The following is a 23926-nucleotide window of genomic DNA, read 5'->3' as shown; positions in this document are numbered from 1 at the left end:
CCCTGGCCGGGCATTTCTGGCCTCAGCTCACGGAGTTCTCCGGCAGCATCGCGGAGCGAGTATCTTTCCGGGAAGGAACTGACAAGCGACTGAGCTGTGGCCGGCGCGCTTAGCGCCCCGAACATGCAGCAGTCCCTGCGGGCGACCCCGGGCTGCGGAGAGGAGGAGGCGGCGGCGGCGGCGGCGGCTCGGGAGGGAAGGAGGCGGCGGCGCCGGCGGAGGTGGCGGCGGGACCGGCCGGCGCCCTTTGCGGAGCCCTAAAGAGGCTGCTTAACGCGGCCTGGGGCCTCGTCGACAAGGATGCTGTCCCGAAAGAAAACCAAAAACGAAGTGTCCAAGCCCGCCGAGGTGCAGGGCAAGTACGTGAAGAAAGAGACGTCGCCTCTGCTCCGGAGTGAGTGTCGGGCGGGGCGTACCCACACCTGGCCCGAGCGGCTGCGGGGAGCCTGGCGGGCGCGCGACGCGGCTCCCCGCGGCTTTTCTTTCCTGTTGGTCTCTGTGAAGAGTGTATTGTGCCCGAAGTGGTGGTCATTGTTTGAAAGCCGACGAAGCGTAAGAAACTTAAGAGTAGTCCTTCCCCCGTGGGCCTCCCTGAAAATAACAAACTTTCCCGTTCTCCTCGCCCCGGGGCGGAGTGTTGTTTCATTTTGAGTACTAGAAGAGGTTCTTTCGGAAACTCTTCAATTGCTGATTCCCTGATGCTACAAGAGGTGGAAGTGATCTGACTGGGGCCCACTTCTTCCTCTTCTAGATACTTAGAGATACGCCTTGTGTTTGCAAACATTTCGGGTGTCACCCGTCCGTGCAGGAAGTTGTGCGAACTCGGGTAGAATTCCTTAGCCCTTTCGCTGATGATTGTAGACGTGAGGAGGTGGTGACAGTTGACCGTCCCTTTTGTGGCCGCTCTCCAAAGCCTCATCAACAGTCTCAGGTCTTAGAAAAGCGAAAATCATGTGTGTTTGGGCGTTTAAGTGAGAATTGCTTCAAATACCACCTTCCTTCCCGGACTCCGCCCCCCCCCCCCCAAAAAAAAGGCGAAGTACGCAAAAATTTCTATCGTACTTCAGGAGAAATTGCCAAAAAAGTTTTTTTTTTTTTTTAACTTTAATAGTTTCTCGCTGCCTCCCCGCCACACTTTTCAGTTTAAGCATTTGACTCTGCTTGTGTTTTTAGAACATTTGTGAGGTAAGGAACTAATATTTAGATGTTCATACTGCATAGCGGGCACTTTGTGTAAGTGCCCTTCTTGGAAGCTCCTACAAACCTTTTGACTTAAGCATTACTTCATTCTGTAATTGGGAAAGCTGTTCATAGAGGTTCCTAGTATTTACCCAGGATCACACAGAAAGGTGTTAAGAGCATGTTTTTTAAATAATAACTGCATCATCAGCCTTAGAGATTTATCCTTGTATTTTCAGTGCTTTCTTATAGAACAACAAGATAGATCAGTGGGTACATCAGTAATTAGCATATTAATTTTTATTTTTTAAGTTTATTTACGTCATCTCTACACCCAGTGTGGGACTTGAACTCACGACCCTGAGATCAGTAGCCCCTCATTCTTCCCACTGAACCAGCCAGGCACCCCCTGAAAGTTGATTTCTTTTTTAAAAAGATTTATTTATTTATTTGGGAGAGAGAGAGTGAGCCTGAGCAAGGGGAGGGGTGGCGGGAGAGGGAGAGCAACAGACTCTGCTGAGTGCTGAACAGAGACTTGATCTCAGTACTCTGAGATCAGGACTGAACTCAGGAGTCAGAGGCTTAACTGACTGAGCCACACAGGTGCCCCCTGAGAATTGATTTTTTTTATACCTTTTTTTATAAGCTTATTTTTCACATATGCTCTTGGGTTTTCAGCTAAATTTATGATAGCTTGCAGTTTGCTGCAAATAAACTTTATTAAACATTACTTAAAATCATGAAATATGTTAGCTATATATTATTATTTTTTTAAAGATTTATTTATTTATTTATTTGAGACAGGGAGAGAGTGAGTGCCAGTGAGCTCATGTTGGGGCAGAGGCAGAGGGAAGGGGGAGAGAGAATCTCAAGCCGACTCCCTGGTGAGCACAGAGCCCATGGTGGGGCTTGATCTCACAGCCTGTGAGATCATGACCTGAGCCAAAATCAAGAGTCCCATGCTTAACTGACTGAGCCACCCAGGCACCCCATGTAAGTCATACTTCACAGCGAATTTATTTCTTATTAACTTATTCTTATTAATAAATTTATTCTTATTAATTCCTGTCTCATTAGCTTTTGAACCTTATTAATATCAGTGCTATCTAATATTGTGTACTTAATAAATGAATAAAAGTTTCCAAATCTAATTTTTTTCAGGTTACGAAGTTATTTGCTTTGTAACCTGGCATGTCTAAGCCACTTAAGTTCTGTATTCAGAAGTACTATATCCTGAAGGCCATTGTTCCACTGTTATCTTCTGTTTTGAATTATAATTACTTGTTCTTAAGGGAGTGGTAGTTTCAGGTTTGGCATATTTTGAACTGATTGAACATTTGTGTACCTCTTTGAAATGAGATTTTTTTATTTTTTAATTTTCATACCTAAGCTTTTTTACTTTCCAGCATTTGATTATGTACTGGTATTACATAATTCTGAGGGGAAATCAGATTATTTTAAAGTCTTTTTAAAGGAATCCACTTTTACATGTTTGGGAATAGCATTATGTTCTATTTTATATTTGAAATTGTGTTTGCTTGTAAAAGGATTTTTGGGAATTTTGAAAATGAAGTGAAATCAGCAAAAAAAAATCTTAATTTTGTTAGGTTGTTTCTTATTTTTACACATTTATTCATGAGTATTTCATTAACCATAATTAAGCTTACTGACATTTCATCATGTTATATATAGTGTTATGCAGAATACATTTGATTCTGACTGAGTTTACACATACCACATTCGTGCAAATTATAAAATCATTTGCACGGGAAGGTATTAATTAGCCTTAATTCTAAAATACCCAGGTACTATCATAAATTAGAATTTTAAATTGTGTTTGCTCAAGTCCATTGAAATTTTGCATTGGGGGGTAATAGATATAAATGAACAACTTTTGAAAAAGGTAATTATTACCTACCGACGTGGTTATTTTACTCTTTGTTTTTTATTTTATTGTAGATCTCATGCCTTCATTTATTCGGCATGGTCCAACAATTCCAAGACGAACTGATATCTGTCTGCCAGATTCAAGTCCTAATGCCTTTTCAGCTTCTGGAGATGGAATAGTTTCAAGAAATCAGAGTTTTCTTAGAACTCCAATTCAAAGAACACCTCATGAAATAATGAGAAGAGAAAGCAACAGATTGTCTGCACCTTCTTATCTTGCCCGGAGTCTAGCAGATGTCCCTAGGGAGTATGGCTCTTCTCAGTCATTTTTAACAGAAGTTAATTTTGCTGTTGAAAATGGAGACTCTGGTTCCCGATATTATTATTCAGATAATTATTTTGATGGTCAGAGAAGGCGCCCACTTGGAGATCGTGCACATGAAGACTATAGATATTATGAATACAACCATGATCTCTTCCAAAGAATGCCACAGAATCAGGGGAGACATGCTTCAGGTAACTTAAAATTACAAATCCTACATTAGTTTAGATTTATTAACAATTAAAAAGGTGCTTTTTTTCTGGATTTTCTTGGGAACCACGCACACACTCCCAGAAAAATACTTTTCCATTTTGCCGGTTTTGCTAAGCAAGCTTACAAATAATTAGTAATCTATGCTGAGTGAAAGAATTTTGTGTCCATTTATTTTATTAACTCATTTTATAAAAATTTAGTATTCACCCAAAGATTATCTAGACTGTTAACCTTGAAAACCCAGAGAATTTAATGTCTACAGTTGGATTGAATCTAGGTTTAGTTTTGGTAAGATGGGAAGGTTAGGGTTTCAAAGAACCTGGACTTATACCAGAGAAAGGAAAGGTGGATAGGAAGAATTGGGCGTGGCAAAAAATACCATGGGGCAACTGCTTCATTCCTCAGCTACAGCCTACACTGTTTCTCTTAACAAAACTGTTTGCCTAGGTCAATAATTATTTCCCAGGTTTGTCAAAAAGACTCAAATGGAAGTCTGTCCTTTTGTTCTTTTAGTAATAAAAATATTAGCCATATAATTTTATTATTTATATTTTATTTTTTCTTAAAGATTTTATTTATTTATTTGACACAGATCACAAGTAGGCAGAGAGGCAGGCAGAGAGAGAGGAGGAAGCAGACTCCCCACTGAGCAGAGAGCCCGATGCGGGGCTCCATCCTAGGACCCTAGGATCAGGACCCTGGGATCAGACCCGAGCCGAAGGCAGAGGCCTCAACCCACTGAGCCACCCAGGCGCCCCTGGCCATATGATTTTTTAAAATCTGTTTGCCATATTTGCTAACTTGGGAATACTTGTATAAGGAGCAGAAGAGACAGGAGAAATGGATAGTTCTACTTTAATCCCGGAGTATTGGATTACACTAGATAAACTGAAGCAAGCTGAAACTTAAACTTTTTTATCTAATTGTTTTTTTCCTGATTAAGTTGCAGGCTTTAAATCTTGGTAGGATAAGAATAAATATACTTTACTTTTTAACCCATGAAACTTAAAACAAGGTGCCTTAAAAACAGTTTGGAGGAGTGCCTGGGTTGCTCAAAGTGTTTTGGCTTGGGTCAGGATCTCAGGGTCAGGAGATGAAGCCCAGCATCAGGCTCCATGCTGGCTGTGGAGCCCGCTTAACTTTCTCTTTTTCTCCCTCCCTCCCCTCCCTCTCTCAAAACAACAACAAACAAACAAACAGTTTGGAGCAGGAGTGTAAAAAACATTCATTTAGTATTTTGGGTGAGTAGGGGGCAGAAGAAGAGGGAGAGAGAATCTTAAGTAGGCTCCATGTCCATCGTGTCCTGACCTAGGGCTTAACTGACTGAGCCACCCATTTTCTCTGACATTTTTGGCATCTGCTTTCTGGTATCTTGTTTGGGGAACAAAACCAATAGATGCACAGTAATCACAGAACACTGTTATTGACAGTAAGTGCAATAGGGAGTCAGAGGAGAGATCAGGGTAGGCTAGAATATTTAAGAATGATTCGTGAAAGAGGTAGGACTTGCTTTGAGCTTGGACTTTAGATTAATGGGGCAGAGAAAAGGCATTTAAATAAGGAATTTGGAATAGGCCAATGAAAACAGAGTGAACGTGTAAATCGAAGGAACTATGTAGTTCTACTAATATGAAGAAAGAAGATATGAGGTAGAATGGAGATTTGTGGTCCAGCTACAATCTGAAGGATTTAAACAGTTTGGAGTCAAACAGAAGCCATTGCAGATTTCAAAGACAAGTCATTTTATGAAGGCAGTATTTGAAGATTATTGGTTGTACTCAGGATAGATTGCTAGAGAAAAGATGACTTTTCGGGTACCAGTGGTATTGGAGAGGAAAGGAGAAAATGAAAATTATGGAGAAGTAAATCAGAAGTTTGGAAAATTGAGGAATAATGAAGAATAGTTGGTAAAAGCATCTTATTTTATGAAAGCTGACATTGGAATCTCTTTGGGTCATAAAAGAGGAAAGGTTTTCTAGGCATAGAGAAATGAGCATGGATGAGTGTCCTTTTTTTTTTTTTTTAAACTTTTTTTTTCCCTTAAGTAATCTTTACGGAGTGGGGCTCGAACTCATAATGCTGAGATCAAGAGTCACATGCTCCACGGACTGAGCCAGCCAGGCACCCCAGAGCCTTTTTGTTTTTAAAGAGTGTCTAGGTTAAGGGATTAAACAGTTGCATACTGGCTATTTATAGTGTTTATTTTGGCTATTTATAATATTAAATAGTTTTAAACCTCAGAAATGATTTGTTAGCCAACCAAAATAGTAAGTTTTTAAAAATCATTTTTTAGAGTAATAACTGCTTGCTGTAGAAAATTTGCAAAAAACAGAAAAGTTAAGGGAAAGTGCCCATCAGGCCAGAGATTCATCGTATATGTTATTTCCTTCATCTTTTTAATGGCATACTCTGTACAGTTTTATATCCCTGCTTTTTACTTGAATGAGTTTTTTAATGTTATATGCTACTTATGAGTTCCATTGACTTAATAATCTTCCATTTGGTGTATTGGTGGTTATTATTTTAAATGCTTATGAGGACCCAACTCAGGCTGCAAACATTTAGAAAGAGAAGTGGGACACATCTGTATTGATGGGACTTGGCCTCAAATGGGAAATGAGAGATAAGGAAGAGAGAAGATTCAGATAGACATTTGCCTGTGTAAATGGTTGACTAAGCGAATGAATCCAGAGATTTCAAGTCTGGAGTCTTCAGACAGTTTTGGTGGCTGACAAGTAGCAGGAATAAAAGATTAACACAGCTTACCATAAATACAGATTGTTCTTCACACTTACTTTTATCATGTATATTTATATTTCAGGTATCACTGATAACTCATAACACTTTTTTGCCTAAATGAAAGTATGAGGAATTGATAATGCCAAGTTAAAATATTGTTTTAAAAATTCTGGTTCACAAAGTATCATTGAGGAAATACTGCTAGAACTGAATTCCTACCGATCCTCTCTTAGAGGCAGTCTGACACTTTTTATAAGTTTAGTGATAGACTTCAAAACTTTCCAATCATGAGTTAGGGATAAATAAAATACAAGTTAATTGGATACTTTTTCAAATTAAGTCATTTTAAAGAAAGATTTGCATTTATTAGAGTGGTAATATGCTTGAGAAATTTCACTTAATAGAATTACATCAGAGCATAAGATTTAATGTTTTACCTTTTAGAAAAAAACAGTTCTTTGAAGGAATCCGTTAAATGTCAGGGAATGATTAATAACCAATAACTAACCAAGCAGAAAAGCCTATCAGCTGTCTTTTCCAGAAGGAAAAAAATCTGCATATGAAACAATAGCTGGAAGTTTCTTGAATTCATCTTGAAAAAATTTGAAACTTACCATATTTTCAAGATTAATGCTGAAGAGAATTCAAGGAATTACAGGGAATGAGAAGGAGAAAGTAAATTTGTGGGAGGGTAAAGATGTGCCATAGATTTATTTTCACAACTTTTAAATTTTGATTATTGTTACTAAGGTAGTAAACATTAAGAATATATGAAAGAAAATAGTTTGGTAATGATTTAATGCAAGTGGTATATCCTGCCAGTTACATAGACTTAAGTAACTGGCAGGATATACCACTTGCATTAAATCATAACCAAACCGTTTATATGATATTTCAGGGGGTTTCAGGGCCTACCCAGTTTTAGGTTTAGCTGTGAAATCTGACCTTTAACATTTTGGCCAGTGTAATGGGCAGGCACCTACTCTATGAGCCAAAGGAAGGAATTTGGCTGTTAACAGGAAGTCTTCAGTTGCAATACTAAAGGCAGAATGAATTTCTTTGTTTTGCATTTGAGTAATTTAGTTCTATACAGTTTTAAGTAATGGACTTTTAAAACTTTTATTTTTAAAGATGACTAAAGAAATCAAGTTACCAAAATCAAGCTGAAAAGTGTCAGCCTTTACAAAAACATGGAAGTAATGTTTACTCCAGGAAATGCATAATTATTTAAGGAACTCAGAATCATTTTTGAGAAGGGGTTAATAATCTTTAGGGACACAACTTTATTTGTAATATTTTTTTGCAGAGGAGGAGAAAAGGTAGATCTCTTTATCAAGCGGGGCTCTGTAGCTCGGGTTAGAGCACTGGTCTCGTAGATCTCTTTATCAACATCTTAATTGTAACATGGGCTATAGTGTTTAGCATTTATTACCCTGAAGCTTGTGGACCTTCATTAGAGTTCCAGATTCCATTTTATTCTCTGTAACCACTACAGAATTAGTCAGCCAGAATTTTTGAGCTTTATAGGCATAGGTTTCACAGATATCTTCTGCCTGATTGTATGAGATTAAATTCTTCAGAGATATTTCTTGGTAGAAAGACAAAATAATACTTCATCGTTGTGTTTGGGAAATAATGTATTTAGTTATGAATGCCTTACTTTATATAAATGGAAGGTGTTTGTGCAGTTAATTCCTACAAATGGAAGTTATTTTGAACATTATGAATTCCACTCATTCTTTTCTGGAACTAATTGAAAAAATGAAAAACTAATTTTTTCCCTTGTATCTCAGAAACAGGTTCCTAAATTTTTCCACTGATTGAATTCAAAATTGGTGGCTTGTTTTTTTTTTTTTTTAAATTAGTGACAGTCATACTTTTCTTTGAAGAATTACAGTTGATCTTTGTTTGTTGATTACTTTGTTAGTAATAATTTTGTCACTTGTATACCAGTTCTATCATTCTGGAAATAATTTACTTGAATCTTTGTTTCCTCATTTATAAATTGATAGTGATAGTATCACCTATAGGGCTCTTTTGAATATGAAATAATACATTTGGAAAAGGGGCAGGTCAGAGGAGACACTCGTAACTGTTAGTGTTCATGCCTTTTATAAGAGCATTATGTGTTCTCTGCTTTTTCCAGATTTGACATGTTTGGCTATTGAAATTTCAACTTTCTGGCTGAACTTAGAGCAGAGGTCTCATGTGTTAGAGCTTGATTGAACTTTATTTTTCCTGTCTTCTAGACCTATTTTATTACTAGGTATGTTTTGTTTTAAATCTCACTTTTAGTTTTTTTGTATTGCACATCCTCCTCTCAATAGGTTTTATAAAATTATCCCAAATAGTCTAAAAAAATAAGTGTACGTGGCACTTTCGGAAAGTGAAGGTGGAGTGTATCATGGAAAGGTTAGGAATCATGATTTTACATGGCATTGGTAAAGCTGATGAACCTATTAAGAACTTTGAGGATATCTTTGTACCCGTATCAAATTGTTGAGGTTTAATTCTGAAAAATAAGAGTTTCTACAGAGAGGTCTTTGTATTTCCTCTATATGAATTTCACATTTTGTCTTAGTTTAAATTTGGTGTTTGGTACCTAATACTGTTTAAATGGAGAGGTGTATGTGTTTCTAGATTTAGGCAAGTTCAGTATATGGAAGTTTGGACTTTCTAAGCAGATTAATAAAACTCACAACTTTAATAATATTTAATAATTAATAATAATTTAATAATCTTTAATAAAGTTTGTACCTTTTTATTTATTTTTTACTATAAGAGGTTTTTTTTTAAAGATTTTATTTATTTATTTGACAGAGATCACAGGTAGGCATAGAGACAGGCAGAGAGGGGGTGGGGAAGCAGGCTTCCCACTGAGCAGAGAGCCCAATGCAGGCCTTGATTCCAGGACCCTGAGATCATGACCTGAGCTGAAGGCAGAGGCCTAACTCACTGAGCCACCCAGGCACCCAAGAGTTTTTATTTTTAAAAATGTTGTATTTAGAAATCTGTTTGTATATTTTTAGGGGGACCTCTGTTGGGCAAAAATTTATGGTTCTTATGAATAAGTCAGTACGAGTACAATGAATTGACTTTAACTTTTTAAAAAATTTCTATGTTATGGCCAGTAGTACATTTCTAATGATGGAAGTATGAGAAAATATAAAGCCATTGCATGCTTTAAAATGTGATTTTAAAGTTATTTGCTATGTACATATCTTTAGTACATTGGCTTATTTCTTTTTTGTTTAAACATTTTTTTTTTAAGTACAGAAATTGCTTAAGCTACACTTATTAAATAAGCCTTCAGTTGCAGTTTGACAGAAGCCAAGGTCAGTTTCACCAAAAGGCTTGTTAGCTTTATTTTTCTATAGTTCCCATATGTTTTAGAAGTATATGCCTTTCTTTTCAAACAATACTGTGATTGTGTTTATTTTCTTTCTTGCATTTTTCTTTTTGCTAAAATAGTTCATAGAGGCTGTTGTATACATTCTGCTGCATCAGTTCCAGAGACACATAATGACTAATTTCTCTTTTTGATCCTAAAATTGATGATGGGATCAGATATCAGCACAGTTCATTCATCATGAAGTTCTCCATTGGCCTTTTTACCTGTTGATTTGATAACCATAATGATCATTGGCTAGATCCAGTATTTTATTAGGTGTTACAGAGGGTGATACTCTAATTTCTGTCATCTCTTCTCTATTAGTTGGACTTCTATAATGAAGAACTATCTCTCATCAATTATGTGGTTGCTATTCATATAAGAAAGGATAAATACTAAATCTTTCTCTTTATTACTAGTTTTTAAGATGATGAATTGGCACCCTAGCTACCTCCAAAGCTAAACAGTGGGTTTTTATTTTTAGTGTCTCTGAAGTCAAGAACGTTTTATTAACTCCAAGGTTTATTTGGATTTCACCAGTTTTTTCATTAATGTCAGTTTTCTGTTCCAGGATCCAACTGCATTGCATGCAGTTGTCATTTCTCCTTAGTGTCCTTTGTCTATGACAGTTGCTTAGTCTTTTTTTTTTTTTTTTTTAAGATTTTATTTATTCATCTGACAGTGCGATCACAAGCAAGCAGAGCAGCAGGCAGAGAGAGGGAAGCAGGCTCCCTGCTGAGCAGACAGCCCAATGCGGAGCTCTATCTCAGGACCCTGAAATCACGACCTGAGCTGAAGGCAGAGGCTTAACCCACTAACCTATGGATATAAACTAAATGAATCTTTGAATTTTGGTGTGATTAGTTATATACAATTACTATTCTTATGTGAGAATAAAACAATGCAGCCAGGTTATTCTCCCTCCCGCCCTCCCCCAAATAGCATACAGTAAACTTAAGGTTTTTTTTTTAAGGTACAGGGTTCTATGAATTTTGATATATATCTCTATCTATCTATATTGATGTAATGCCTAGACAGTTTATAGGACATTTCATTCACTCCTAAAAATTATGTCATTGCTGTCCCTTTGTGTAGTAAGTGTTCTTTGGTTTATGACAGTTGCTTAGTCTTTTCACCCTGCCCCAAATTCCTGGCAACCATAATTTTCTGTCCTAGTTGTTTTGCCTTTGCAGTAATTTCATATGAACAGAATCATACAGTTTACAGCCATTTGAGGCTGGCTCCTTTCACTCAGTGTAATGCCTCTGAGGTTATACATGTTGTTGCATATATCGATATTTAGTTCTTTTTACAGTAGATTCCACTGTATGGTTGTATTAGTTTACTCATTTTCTTGAAGGACATGTGGGGTTTTTTCCTTTTTCAACACTATAAACCTCCCCATACAGGTTTTTGTGTGAAGAAGCATTTTCATTTGTCTAGGTTAAATATTTGGGAATAGAATTGCTGCATCATATGGAAAACATATTTAACTTGGTAAGACCTTGCTGAAGTGTTTTCCAGAGTAGCTGAAGTATTTTGCATTTCCACCAGCAGTGTATGAGAGTTTCAGTTGCTCCATATCCTCCTCATCACAACTTGTGTTGTTAGATTTTTTTTTTTTCTTTTTTGGCCATTCTCATAGATGTGTATTATCCTCTCATTGTGGTTTTAATTTGTAGGGATTTTTTAATTAGCAGTGGCCCTGATGGTTAATATGATTTGAGCATTTTTTTTCTACTCATTTACCATCTAAATATCTTCTTTGAAGTGCCTGTTCACATCTTTTGCCCATTTAAAATACTTTCCTAGTGTTTTGAGAGTTCTTTATGAATTCTAGATTAAACTCCTTTGTCTAATATGTGATTTGGAAATTTTCTCCCAGTCTGTAGCTTGATTTTCTTTCTCTTAATAATGTCTTTCATAGGGATGCCTGGGTGGCTCAGAGGGTTAAGCCGCTGCCTTCAGCTGAGGTCATGCTCTCAGAGTCCTAAGATCAAGCCCTGCATCGGGCTCTCTGCTTGGCAGGGAGCCTGCTTCCCCTCTCTCTCTCTGCCTGCCTCCCTGCCTACTTGTGATCTTTCTGTCAAATAAATAAATAAAAATTTTTTAAAAAACAGTAATGCCTTTCACAGAGCAAACATTTTTAATTATGACAAAGTCCAATTCAATATTTGTTTCATGGATTGTACTTCCAGCATCATGGTTAAGAGCTCTGCCTAATGAAAGGTCACGAAAACTTACCCTCCTTTTTCTTTTAAAAGGTTTATAGTTTTTATGTTTTACATTTAGGTATATGATCCATCTTAAGTTTATTTTTATAGAAGGAGGAAGGTATAGATTGTGATTAATTTTTTTTTTTTGCGTATGGATGTCCAGTTGTTCCAGCATCATTTGTTAGAAAACTACCCTTTCTCTATAGAATTGCCTTTTTACCTTTGTTAAAAATCTATTGATTGTGTATGTGTAGGTCTATTTTAGGATTCTTTGTTCAATTGATCTGTCTGTCCTTTTGTCAATACCATATTGTCTTGATTACTTCTATCTTTATAGTAAGTCTTAAAAATCATGTAGTATGAGGGGCACCTGACTGGCTCAGTTGGTAGACCACGTGACTCTTGATCTTGGAATCATGAGTTTGTGCCCCACGTTGTGCATAAAAGTTACTTTAAAAAATCAGGTAGCGGGACACCTGGGTGGCTCAGTTGGTTAAGCAGCTGCCTTTGGCTCGGGTTGTGATCCCAGCATCCTTGGCAGGGATCGAGTCCCTGCCAAGCAAGGAGCCCGCTTCTCCCTCTGCCTCTGCCTGCCATTCTGTCTGCCTCTGCTCACTCTCTCCCCCTCTCTCTCTCTGATAAATAAATAAAATCTTAAAAAAAAAAAATCAGGTAGCATGAATCCTCCAACTTTATTCTTATTTTTAAAAATATTTTGGCTTCTCTAGTTCTGCCTTTCCATATACATTTTAGAGCCCAACTGTTTCTGTCTATACCATAAACTCCTGCTAGAATTTTGATTGGAATTACCCTAAAAGTCATTTCAGGAAGAATTGGCATCTTAACTATGTTGAGTCTTCTAATCCATTAATATGGTAGGTTCTTTTAATTCTTTCATCACTGTTTTATAGTTTTCAGCATACAGATTCTGTACATAATTTGTTTTCCATATTTTGTTTTATTTATATGTAAGTATTTGATTTTTTGGAGCTATAATAAGTGGTATAATTTGTTTCCAGTTGTTGTTAGTATGCAAATACTTAATTGATTTTTGTATGTTAAAAATCTTATATGTTGCATCTCTGATAAAGGTACTTAATGGTTCTCGGGGACAGCTAGATTATATTTAAATTATAAACTGGACAGTTTTACAAGTTGGTTTTTATTTTTTGTTTTTTGTTTTTTTTTTAGTTTTAGGTGAAATGTCAAATCTTAAATCTTGAATGTGGTGAAATTTTATTTTCTTCACTTTTCTTTAAGCAGTATACATATTTAGTAGCTTTGCTAATAGCTAAATGTTTGTGTAGCCTGGTGATAGCGGCATCAACCAAAACTAATTTCAGAGAGGGAGTCTTGTTCCTCCTTTGCTTTGTAATTAAATTTTAGTAATACTGGCTAGTTTATGAAAATTCTTACTTACAATTATAAAATCTTGAATTTTAACAGAAGAGTATAATTACGATAGTTAATTTTGTGACTATTTCACAGATACCATAATTTTTAGCTTTGAATAATTGTTCTATTTCTTCTTTTTCTATCTTTCTCTTCAGGTATTGGGAGAGTTGCTGCTACATCTTTAGGAAATTTAACTAACCATGGTTCTGAAGATTTACCTCTTCCTCCTGGCTGGTCTGTGGACTGGACAATGAGAGGGAGAAAATATTATATAGATCACAACACAAATACAACTCATTGGAGCCATCCCCTTGAGCGAGAAGGACTTCCTCCAGGATGGGAGCGAGTTGAATCATCAGAATTCGGAACCTATTATGTAGATCACACAAATAAGAAGGCTCAATATAGGCATCCCTGTGCTCCTAGGTGTAGTATCAATTTTATTTTCAACTTTTTGTTTTGAGATTGTCTAATGTTAGATTTTGAGCTCATATTTTCATCAAAGAGAAAGGCATCCTAAAGTTTGATATTTGAAGGCTTATGACATTTTTCTTTGAATTTGTATTTAGTAATGATTTGTAAATACATTTTAGTAATAATTAAAAAAAACTTTTTAAAACAACCTCAAAAACACAATCAGTATTCGTATGATCAGATTCTGTTTTAATATACCAGAATGTTTTTTATTGTAGATACCCAGAAATTGAAATAATTAAAAACCTCTGTCTCTTTCCATTTAAATTTCTATAAATAATACAGACCTACCTCCTAATTTGTCAAAATATACTTCTGAATTATAGCATCTGCTTTATTCAATTTCTGACTTTTTATGTTCTGTTTCTTACTGCTGCCAGGCAAGAAAGTGAAAACTGGCACTGTACAAAATATCCCAGATGTGTTCAATAAATGTAACCAGTGATCCTTTGGGCTTATCAGTAGGTCTCAGTATGTCCAGATTTTTAGCCCTGTGAATATTGTAGCCAGTTGTCATGTGTAGTTATTGAGCACCTGAAAGGTGGTTAATCCAAACTGCGGTATGCCGTATATGTAAACGTAAAATACACAGGATTTCAAAGTACATAAAAAAACTAGTACCAGTTTAGTCATGAAATTACAAATAAATTCCTGTTAACTACCTCTGAGCCATAAGATTTAAAATAGGTAGAACATCATCAGTGTGTTGATAGGTGTTCTTAGTATCATTTAGCATAATATGATCTTCAGTTATAGCAGACTTCTGCATTTTTTAAAACCATTAAACTTGTTATGAAAATACACTTTAATATTACCACCTAGAAAACTAAGCTTTATCATTATTGTGTCATTTTATTTATTTATTTTTAAAGATTTTACTTATTATTTATTTGACAGAGATCACAAGTAGGCAGAGAGGCAGGCAGAGAGAGAGGAAGGGAAGAGAGCACCCCATGCGGGGCTCGATCCCAAGACCCTGGGATCATGACCTGAGTTGAAGGCAGAGGCTTTAACCCACTGAGTCACCCAGGTGCCCCTATTGTGTCATTTTACATATTTGGATTTATTCATTCAACTTGGAAAAGTTTCTTTTCCCAGTGATTCCATTTAGTGGTATTCAGTCAGTGTTAATTGAACAGCTGAACTTGTCACCGTTTCTAAAGAGCCAGACCAACTTCTCTGCCTGTATTGGGCTCTGGTCTCTTTGCCTACTCTCTAAACCATTTCAGGCAAGCTGCTGGCCTCCATTTTCAGGCCTGTGACCTGGGAGTAATTTAGAGTCCTCCTCTGACCTGATCACAGTTCCCCATCAAGGGCAGGGATGAATTTCACTTATCCCTGCTGTGTCCCAGCATCCAGCACACGGGCAGATACATAGTGGGAGTGCAGCCAGGTGTTTGCTGACAAAGAATGATGGAAAATGCAAAAAGAAAAGAAAAAAAGAACTAAACATGATTACAGATTGCTTTCACCAGGTGGCAGAAAACTTTGTGGTCCAGACAACCAGATTTGAGAGTATATCGAGCTGACTGTTTATCATTAGTAACCTTACATTATTATAGAATTGTTATAGTTTACAAGGTGTTTTCACAATTTGCTACTCTTACCAGCTCTGTAGACATTAAACTGGAGAGAACAAACATCTTTCTTAAACTCACATAGATAACACTAATAACTATTTTTGATTGTCTCTGTTATGCTAATCTTTGTACAGAACACTTGACATACTAGCTCATTTATTGTTGAGAAGAATCATCTTTGGTATGAATTTATTCTAGTTTTACAAATAAGAAGTCTGAAGCTTAGAGAAGTGAAGCAGTTTTGCCCACATTCATATAACTTGTGAAGTAGCCAAACTGAGGTTAAAAACCTCAGGCCTGTCTTCAAAGCCTCAGTTCTTTCCCACCCGAGTTGTGCTGTCAAAGGATATTTCACTTTGTACCTACTTAGTACTTACTTAGGAAAGAAGAGATAAGTGTAAAATTGCAGTGCCATCTGGATATTGATCTTTAAAGTATTAATCACGGGACGCCTGGGTGGCTCAGTTGGTTAAGCAGCTGCCTTCGGCTCAGGTCATGATCCCAGCGTCCTGGGATCGAGTCCCACATCGGGCTCCTTGCTCGGCAGGGAGCCTGCTTCTCCCTCTGCCTCTGCCTGCCATTCTGTCTGCCTGTGCTCGCTCTCTTTCCCTCTCTCTGACAAATAAATAAAATCTTTAAAAAAAAAAAAATAAAAAAAAAATAAAAAAATAAAATAAAGTATTAATCACAGCCTAACAATTATTTTAATCCTAGTTTAGTATTGCAGTGACCTTTTCTGATATACACATAAATGTTGATGTTTGGAGCAGGCTCTTCCGGTTTTGTGTCCTGTTCTGGAATAGATCATTTGGCCTTCCAAATTTTAGTCTTTAGGCTTCAAGTGGTTCAGTGCTTTTTTCCTTAGCATTTTTCCCATATAACTCCTTCCTCCTATTGCTATTCTCTCTGTGCTACCGGTTAGGATATTAGAACTAATTAAAAGCATGGTCTGTTTCTTTCTTTCTTTCTTTCTTTTTTTTTTTTTTTTTTTTTGCTTTAAGTCTCTGTGATTTAAAATAGGTTCTTGTCAACTCTAACTCAACTCTCACTTATGCTCTCATAAGTTGGTAAAAGCAGAAAATAATTAATGTGGATAATTTAATCACAGTTCTCATTCCCAGTGTACTACATATTCCAAATCCCCTTTTCAGCCTACAGGAGGAAGAAAGCATCCATTCTCATTTTGAGAGAAACTGTCAACCTTTCCAGTATAAATTTACAGCTAATTACTAGTTATTACTGAAAATTATTATTTAAGTTTTAAGCCTCAGTATAAAGGTAATAATTAGCTCCAAATTTTTTATAGCTTCCTTTTAAGTTCCTTGAAAAGAATAAATACCACACAGAAGAAATCTCTTAAAAATATGTAAAGATTTTGGGCACCTGTGTGGCTCAGTTGCTTAAGTGTCTGACTTTGGCTCAAGTCATGATTTCTGGGTTCTGGGATTGAGCCCCACTTTGGGCTCCCTTCTTAGGGGCAAGTCTGCTTATCCCTCTCCCTCTTCCCCTCCTCCCAGTTGTCTTCTCTCTCTCTCAGTCTCTCAAATAAAATCTTAAAAATTTTTTTATAAATATTTAGTTTGGGTTTATATTCATCACTAGTGACCTACTAGTTTCCAGAAGAAGGTGTATTTTACTTCACCTTATGGTGTGGTTAAAAAAAAAGTCAGACTTCTGTGTTTTTTTAAGGTGGTAGAAGGAGTTCAGTTTGGGCAAGAGGCACATTGAAAAACATTTAAATATTATTTGTTCTTTACAATTTCTTGTTTAGATTTAGAGTCTTTATCCTGATGAATGTTGATTCCTTTTTTTTAGTGTACCTCGGTATGACCAACCCCCTCCTGTCACATATCAGCCACAGCAAACCGAAAGAAATCAGTCCCTTCTGGTACCTGCAAATCCATATCACACTGCAGAAATTCCTGACTGGCTTCAGGTTTATGCTCGAGCCCCTGTGAAGTAAGTGAATTTATGACATAGTTTTGTTGAGGGGTAAGTGGAACCAAAGTCCCTGGACTGCTTAACCCACATAGCACTGTGTTTTTTCTCTTAATATTGGGCTTCTAAAAATTCTTTTACTTGAAAAAATTATCACAGCTTATAGAAAATCATTAACTAGAAAAATCATTGACTAGAAATGTAAGTTCTGCAAACATTTACTAATTCTTCACTTTCTTTGTATGGAGACCTGTGTTATATTAGGGATATAGTAAGAAGCTTATGTCCTTGTAGGGGAGATTAACTTGTAAATAAGTGATATATACCGTGTGATAAAAGGACAGACCCAAGGAAATCCAAGATACAAGGATGAAGCAGCAGGACACAGGGGTGTTGAAATAATACAGGTAGTGGCTGCAAGTTCTGGGATGAAATGATTTGAGTTCACGGATACTTTTTAGCTGTGTATCTCCTTGCAGAGTGCTTAACTTGGTTTTGTCTTCTGTAAATTGGGGGTAGGAATAGTGCCTACTCTTAAGGTTATTGGAAATTCAATAAAATAGAGCATCTAAAGTATTTTTATGATAATACCTTGCACATTAAGAGAGCTAAGTAAAGATGATGATGATGATTCTTGGGGGTAGAGGTATAGAATAGCGGTCAAGATCACTCAGGAAGGAAATGGAGTCTGATTTCTGGCTTCATCACCTGCATACTGAATGACCTTGAGCAAGTCACTGAACTTAGATCCAAGTTTTTTTCCTCTCTACTGAGCTATGGGGGTTAAGTGATCATGCATTTTCAAGCACATGGCATGGTGACTGCTTTGCATAAGCACTTACTAGGGCTTCTTATGATATGACTAGAGCAAGGAAAGCTCCATTGAAGAAGAAAATACGTGGGCTAGTTTTTAAAGATGACTGTGAATTTGCCAGGCTCATTGAGGATATTTACTGGGTGACATAGTAGGCACTATTCTTGAAATACAATCATGAATAAATGAAAGCTGCCTTTTCTGTTCTGGGAAAACAGAAGTAAATACTCAGATCAATAACCCAACATGATAAAGATTAATAACACTGGTATATACAAAGTGCCATGGTTTCGGAAAAGAGTTTTTGAAAGCAAATAGTTACTGATTATCCAGTGCTTCCTGTTTGTATCTTATGATGCTAAACTTTTACATATGTTATCTCATATAATCTTTCTAAAAGCCATTTTACAGGTTAAAAAAAATGGAAGCTCTATCTTTGCTAAGAAAATACAACTATTAAGTGGTAGATTTTGAACCTTTATCTCCAGTTTCAAGGATCATACTCTTAATTTTTGTCATTAATAACTTATTTAATAAATATATACTGAGCGGCTATTAAATTCTTTTTAAACTTTGCTAGGCATTTCATATATGAGTGCATATACTTTTAACAACTTTGTAAGGTAATATTTAGTTTCTGGGTTTTGTAGCCTTACTCTTTCTTTTTAACCAAAATTAATAGCATAAAATAGCCCAAAGAAGAGTTTTAAATAGTTTAAGATGATTGGACAGTGAATTGGGGAAAAAAATTAAATCTTTGATATTTAAAAAAAAGGAATGTAAAACCTTTCATATATACTTTTTTGAAATAGTAACTCTTTTTCCATAATTTTAAAGGATGATCATTGAAACAAAATATGCAAGAGGTTAAACCAACTCTGATCTAAATTTTTTTTACCGTATTATGTATTTACCAACTGTGTGTTTAAGTGGCAGGGAAAAGGCTTATGTGTATGCCTTTAGTCTAGTGATTTTAGAAGTTATCTTTCTTGCTTAGAGCCATTTGTTTTTATTAGCTTATTTTCAGGCTTTTAATTTGAATGGTTAGTTACCTCAAGGATATGTGTCATAATTATTTGATTATGATTCACTTATTTAGGCCAGATTAACATTCTTATAAAGCTAATGGTCATTTACTATAATTATTTATTAATTTTTGGCCAATGTAAACATTCTTCTCGGTCTGTAAATTCACAGTTGTTAATCTTTGGTCTGATGTGGAGACAAAACCATCTACCAGGGTTCTAGTCCCAAAACATTGGTTCTTCTTTTCCAAGTCAAATTTAAGCCCTGACACTGTAATTTTTAAAAACATTTTAATTATAGATATTACTTTGCAAGATATAAACCATGCTTTTCAAAAGTTTCATTTTAGTTTATTTGAAATTAGGTACACATTTATCCATAGATGTTTACCTTGGTTTGGTGTCTGGGATAACCCACGGCAGCCTCTTTATTTGATCCTATCCATACAGTATGGGAATGGAGTAAGGAATGATAGCAGGTGGACTTTTCAAACCCGTTTTCCATCTCTTCCTTCACTTTTGATGCCACTTGACCTACCAGTATTTGTAGTCTTTGTTCATATGCTGATTTTATGCCATATATAATATGTATGTTTACATTTTCCTTAAATCTGGAAAAATATATGCCCAACTGTTAAATTTTCTTATTTCTGGGAGTTGGTAAGATTGAGGAAGGTTATTCTTTCTACTTTATAATCATCATTAGAAATAACATATAAGCTTTCCTTTTTGGGGAAAAAGATCATACTTAAATGGAATTCCTTGCTGCTTATGAAAAGAACAGACTCCCAAAGATTATAGCCCTTTCCACTCTGGTTCTGTGAGCTAGCTTTAAAACTTTTTAGAAATGAGCAACTTAGTTTTTTTTCCAAATAGGTCAGGACTCTCAAAATAAGCCAGACTGAAACAAGAACAGGTACTTCTTTACTGCTTAAAAACTTAAAACGAGAGGTTTAGGTACGTGTTGCTTTTTAGTTGGTCCAAACTTTTTGTCTCTAAAGAAGGTGGAAATGGTTAATATTGTTATCAACAAAGGATGAGCTGTTATTTATGAAGTAGATTATGAAGAATCATTTACTTAACAAAAGGAAAAGTTTTAGTCAAAAAACTAGCATGTTTTTTCCTTTTGCTAAAAATTGCCAATCTTCTAAGTTCCTGAAATTTTAAAATTTTTAAATTGTCTCTTTTTGCATATACTTCCAAACTTGACTTAGATTATATTCTAAATTTTTATTTATGAATTTAATAAAGCTTAAATTTTAATGTTCCTGAAGCTGCTCACAAAAGTCTGTAATGCATCATAAAACTGTGGTCAAGCTGAACTACAGAATAAATGATAAGGTTAGTATACAACGGGAAAAAGACCATCAAGAACGTATTTATTTCATTACACACACACCCCAACAGTGCTGTGGGATGGATTGTATTTTACTCCTATGGCTTGGCAGTCTTGCAGCATCACCATTACCCCAGCTCTGGGTGAAGGCAGAAAGGAAGAGTGGGCACGCTGTTACAGGAGGCAGGCATGGGGAAGGGACTTAGGCTGCATCGTGATCGCTGGAGCTGGAAACAGCAGCACTTTTGGCTCCTTAAAGACTGCATCCATTGAAGGGTGAACACATTATTTGTAGGATTATAGCAGTTGATGTTTGCATATATGGGCTATTTATAAGTAGAATACTGCCCTGGGAAAAACAGCTTAAGTGCTACAATAAGCATAGGCTACTGAAATAGTTTATAGCCTATTTTCTGAATGATTTACCTGTGCGTGTATATGTGTATTTTAAAGATTTTATGTATTAGAGTGTGCACATGAGCACATGAGTGGTGGGGAGGGAAGCAGACTCCCTGCTGAGCAGGGAGCCCTAGGCAGTACTCAGTCCCAGCACCCTGAGATCATGAAGGCAGATGCTTAACCAGCTGAACCACCCAGGTACCCCACCTGTATATATATATATATTTCAAAGATTTATTTGAGAGAGTGAGCACATGGTGGGATGAGCAGAGGGAGAGGGAGACAAGCAGACTCCCCACTGAGCAGGTAGCCCAACACCAGGTCTCAGTCCCAGGACCCTGAGATCATGACCTGGGCCCAAATCAAGAGTCTGATGACACTTAACCATCTGAGCCATCCAGGCGCCCCTACCTGTATATTTAAACGATAAGTGACTAAAAATTAAACCTGGGGAATCAGATGATTTGTCTAGTTAAGAGGAAAAGAATGGGAATTTTACATTTCTCCTAAAAAAGAAAACAAAACAAGCATATCAGGAAGTATTACATGAGAAGGGAAGTAATTCCGTAAAAATGGCAGGGGCAAGATTTTGGAAGGCACATGGTACCTTTCATACTTTTCTCATCTGTGCCCTTCTAGAGCGTATTTTCTTCGTCCCAAAGGATTTTCTGTAATTTTCTGATTTTTTTGCTTCTACCCTTAATCCTATTTTTGATGCTAAATGCTGTGCTTGGGAAGTGAGAAAATTGCCTGAAGCTTTTTTTTTTCCCTTTTTATAAAACTTGAATGTTTATACAGAATGATGTTCATACCTTAAAACAAGTATGATATTTACCAATTAATCTTCTCTCTTTTTCATTGCTAGAAAGCACAGATGATAAATAAGCTTTACTTTTCTTATAGTTCAACTGGCATAAATTAAGCATTTTGAATCAGTTGACATTGCTGAAATGCCCATTAGCTATGGAATTCTGACTCGAGGATTAAGATTTTTTGCTAGGAATAAGGAACTTGTTTCAAACAAGATCTTAAGCTGCATGAATAGCAGAGGTTCCAGGAAACAAAGCTGTTACTTCATAAAGGCTCATTGAGTACTTCTTATGGCATCTCTAATTTATGTTGGAGTTTCTCACTAAAGAGAATATAAAGCTTTCTACCAAATATACCTATTAATAGGTTGTGGCACTTGAGTTATTAAGGGGGTAAATTTGGTATCCAACAAGATACATTTATCTTGTGGTCCTGCATATTGTGCTCCTGGTATTCTGGTTACATGTATCCAAGTTGTACAGAAATAGAAGTCAATGTGCCAGGCACAATCTGGCTGTTCATTGTTTGTTTACTCTTTCCCTTTTTAAAAAACATTTTATAAAATAATAGAGGATCCTTTTGGAATAAGATGTTAAATGAATTACCAAACAAAGGATCATGGGTAGGAAATACTATAATGACTCTTAAAAATAAATTTACTAGAATGGGATTTGGGACCTTAAAGCTCCTGATTATATCTGTAATGTTTCAGAAGGGCAGTTTCAATATCATACAGGTATATGACCTGCTGTCATTCAAGTTCTTTATCTAATCTCAGCATTCAAAACTATTACGCTGAAGTAATTTGGTCCATAACTCTGCCTTTTCATTTTTTGGTCACTGAACAGTTTTGCAAAAAATATATGGCCTCTTTAGATTTAGTTTTGTGATCTGTAAGATGGAAAAATTAGATCAGAGTTATGTCTTCAGGCCTTTCAGATCAGAGTGTAAATTACTCCTTTTTGTTGCATACTTCCCTGTCAGTATAGGATCATTTTACCATTGAAGGAAGACTAAAAAGCCTTCTGAGATGTATGTAAATACAAGTGAGCGTGCGTCCTTCTCCACATACTTCTACAGTCTACTGACTCTCATTTTGAAAAGAACTTATTCTTCCCTTTCTGCTTGATTTTGTTGTAATACTGTATATTCAACCTCAGGAAAAGAGCCCATGAATGATGATTCCTGTTCATTCCTCTTTTATTTAGTTCCTTGTCTGCAGTAGTGAACAGCATTCCTCAGAAAGTTTTGTCAATGATAATAACACAAGTGACTTTGCCCATTTTTGTGTATTGTGTTTGGGGATAATAAGGTCTAAAGTATTCTTAACTTTCTGACAGTTAAACTTTAGGTGAACTTATGAATAAGCATAGAATATGTATTCTTTTAAAATTATAAAACCACAGTGGTTTGAAATCTGTGTTCATTGTTGTCTAATGTTAATAGTACAATAATTGATATAGAAATTATTTTTTCAATTGAATGAAGTAGTATCAGCAGTTCTCTCCCTAAAAAAGTAGTATATTTAAGTAAGTTAACAACTCAGTTATTTTTAATTAAAGCTTTATGGTTTGTTTAGATATAATAAAATTGATCTTTATAAAAATAGATCAGTTTGTTGCTGTAAATACATATTTATGTATGTGTTGTGAACATATGCATGATTATGTTTTAAAACAGATATGACCACATTCTGAAGTGGGAACTCTTCCAGCTGGCTGACCTGGATACATACCAGGGAATGCTAAAGTTGCTTTTCATGAAAGAACTGGAACAGATTGTTAAAATGTATGAAGCCTACAGACAGGCTCTTCTCACAGAATTGGAAAACCGCAAGCAGAGACAGCAGTGGTATGCCCAACAACATGGCAAGAATTTTTAAGTTAATTTTTTAAAAATAAAATTTAAGTTTTGTAAGGGCTTTAAAATATTTTCTCAGATAAAAAACTGCAAACAAATACTTTGGTTAATAAAGGCAGCTTTTTGGAAATTATAAAATTCTAATTTTACATGTATTTTGTTATTAAAAATATTTTATTGAGCAAAAAAATTATCATTTTGAGAGCCAACACACCAAACACTTCTAAATGCTATATATTAGAAACTGCTTTGAATATTCTCAGTGGAGAAAAATGCAGCAAGAAATGTCTCATTATAACCAGCTATTAAATAGGAAATCATCACTTGGTAAACTTGTACAGTAGCAGT

The 23926-nt window shown here is 35.9% G+C and overlaps 1 protein-coding gene across 1 annotated transcript; it reads left to right on the top strand.

Annotated features, from left to right (window-relative positions):
* Positions 1–261: 261 nt before the first annotated feature.
* On the top strand, positions 262–23716 carry SAV1 (salvador family WW domain containing protein 1). Its single transcript, XM_004738751.2, has 5 exons — positions 262–394; positions 3139–3582; positions 13498–13768; positions 17212–17355; positions 23399–23716. Exons 1-5 carry the CDS (start codon positions 301–303, stop codon positions 23598–23600), a joined length of 1155 nt encoding a protein of 384 aa, XP_004738808.1. The 5' UTR covers positions 262–300; the 3' UTR covers positions 23601–23716.
* The last annotated feature ends 210 nt before the right edge of the window (positions 23717–23926 follow it).

Source organism: Mustela putorius, unplaced genomic scaffold, assembly GCF_011764305.1.
Source record: "Mustela putorius furo isolate JIRA1106 unplaced genomic scaffold, ASM1176430v1.1 tig00000129_pilon_pilon_pilon, whole genome shotgun sequence".
NCBI classification, from domain to species: Eukaryota; Metazoa; Chordata; class Mammalia; order Carnivora; family Mustelidae; genus Mustela; species Mustela putorius.
This window is presented reverse-complemented; position numbering and strand designations above follow the sequence as displayed.

Bases quoted from the DNA above. Each gene is read 5' to 3' on its own strand.
- SAV1 (XM_004738751.2), top strand. From the start codon at position 301: ATGCTGTCCCGAAAGAAAACCAAAAACGAAGTGTCCAAGCCCGCCGAG. The intron at 395-3,138 runs GTGAGTGTCGGG...ATTTTATTGTAG, and splicing joins GACGTCGCCTCTGCTCCGGA to ATCTCATGCCTTCATTTATT. The intron at 3,583-13,497 runs GTAACTTAAAAT...CTTTCTCTTCAG, and splicing joins TCAGGGGAGACATGCTTCAG to GTATTGGGAGAGTTGCTGCT.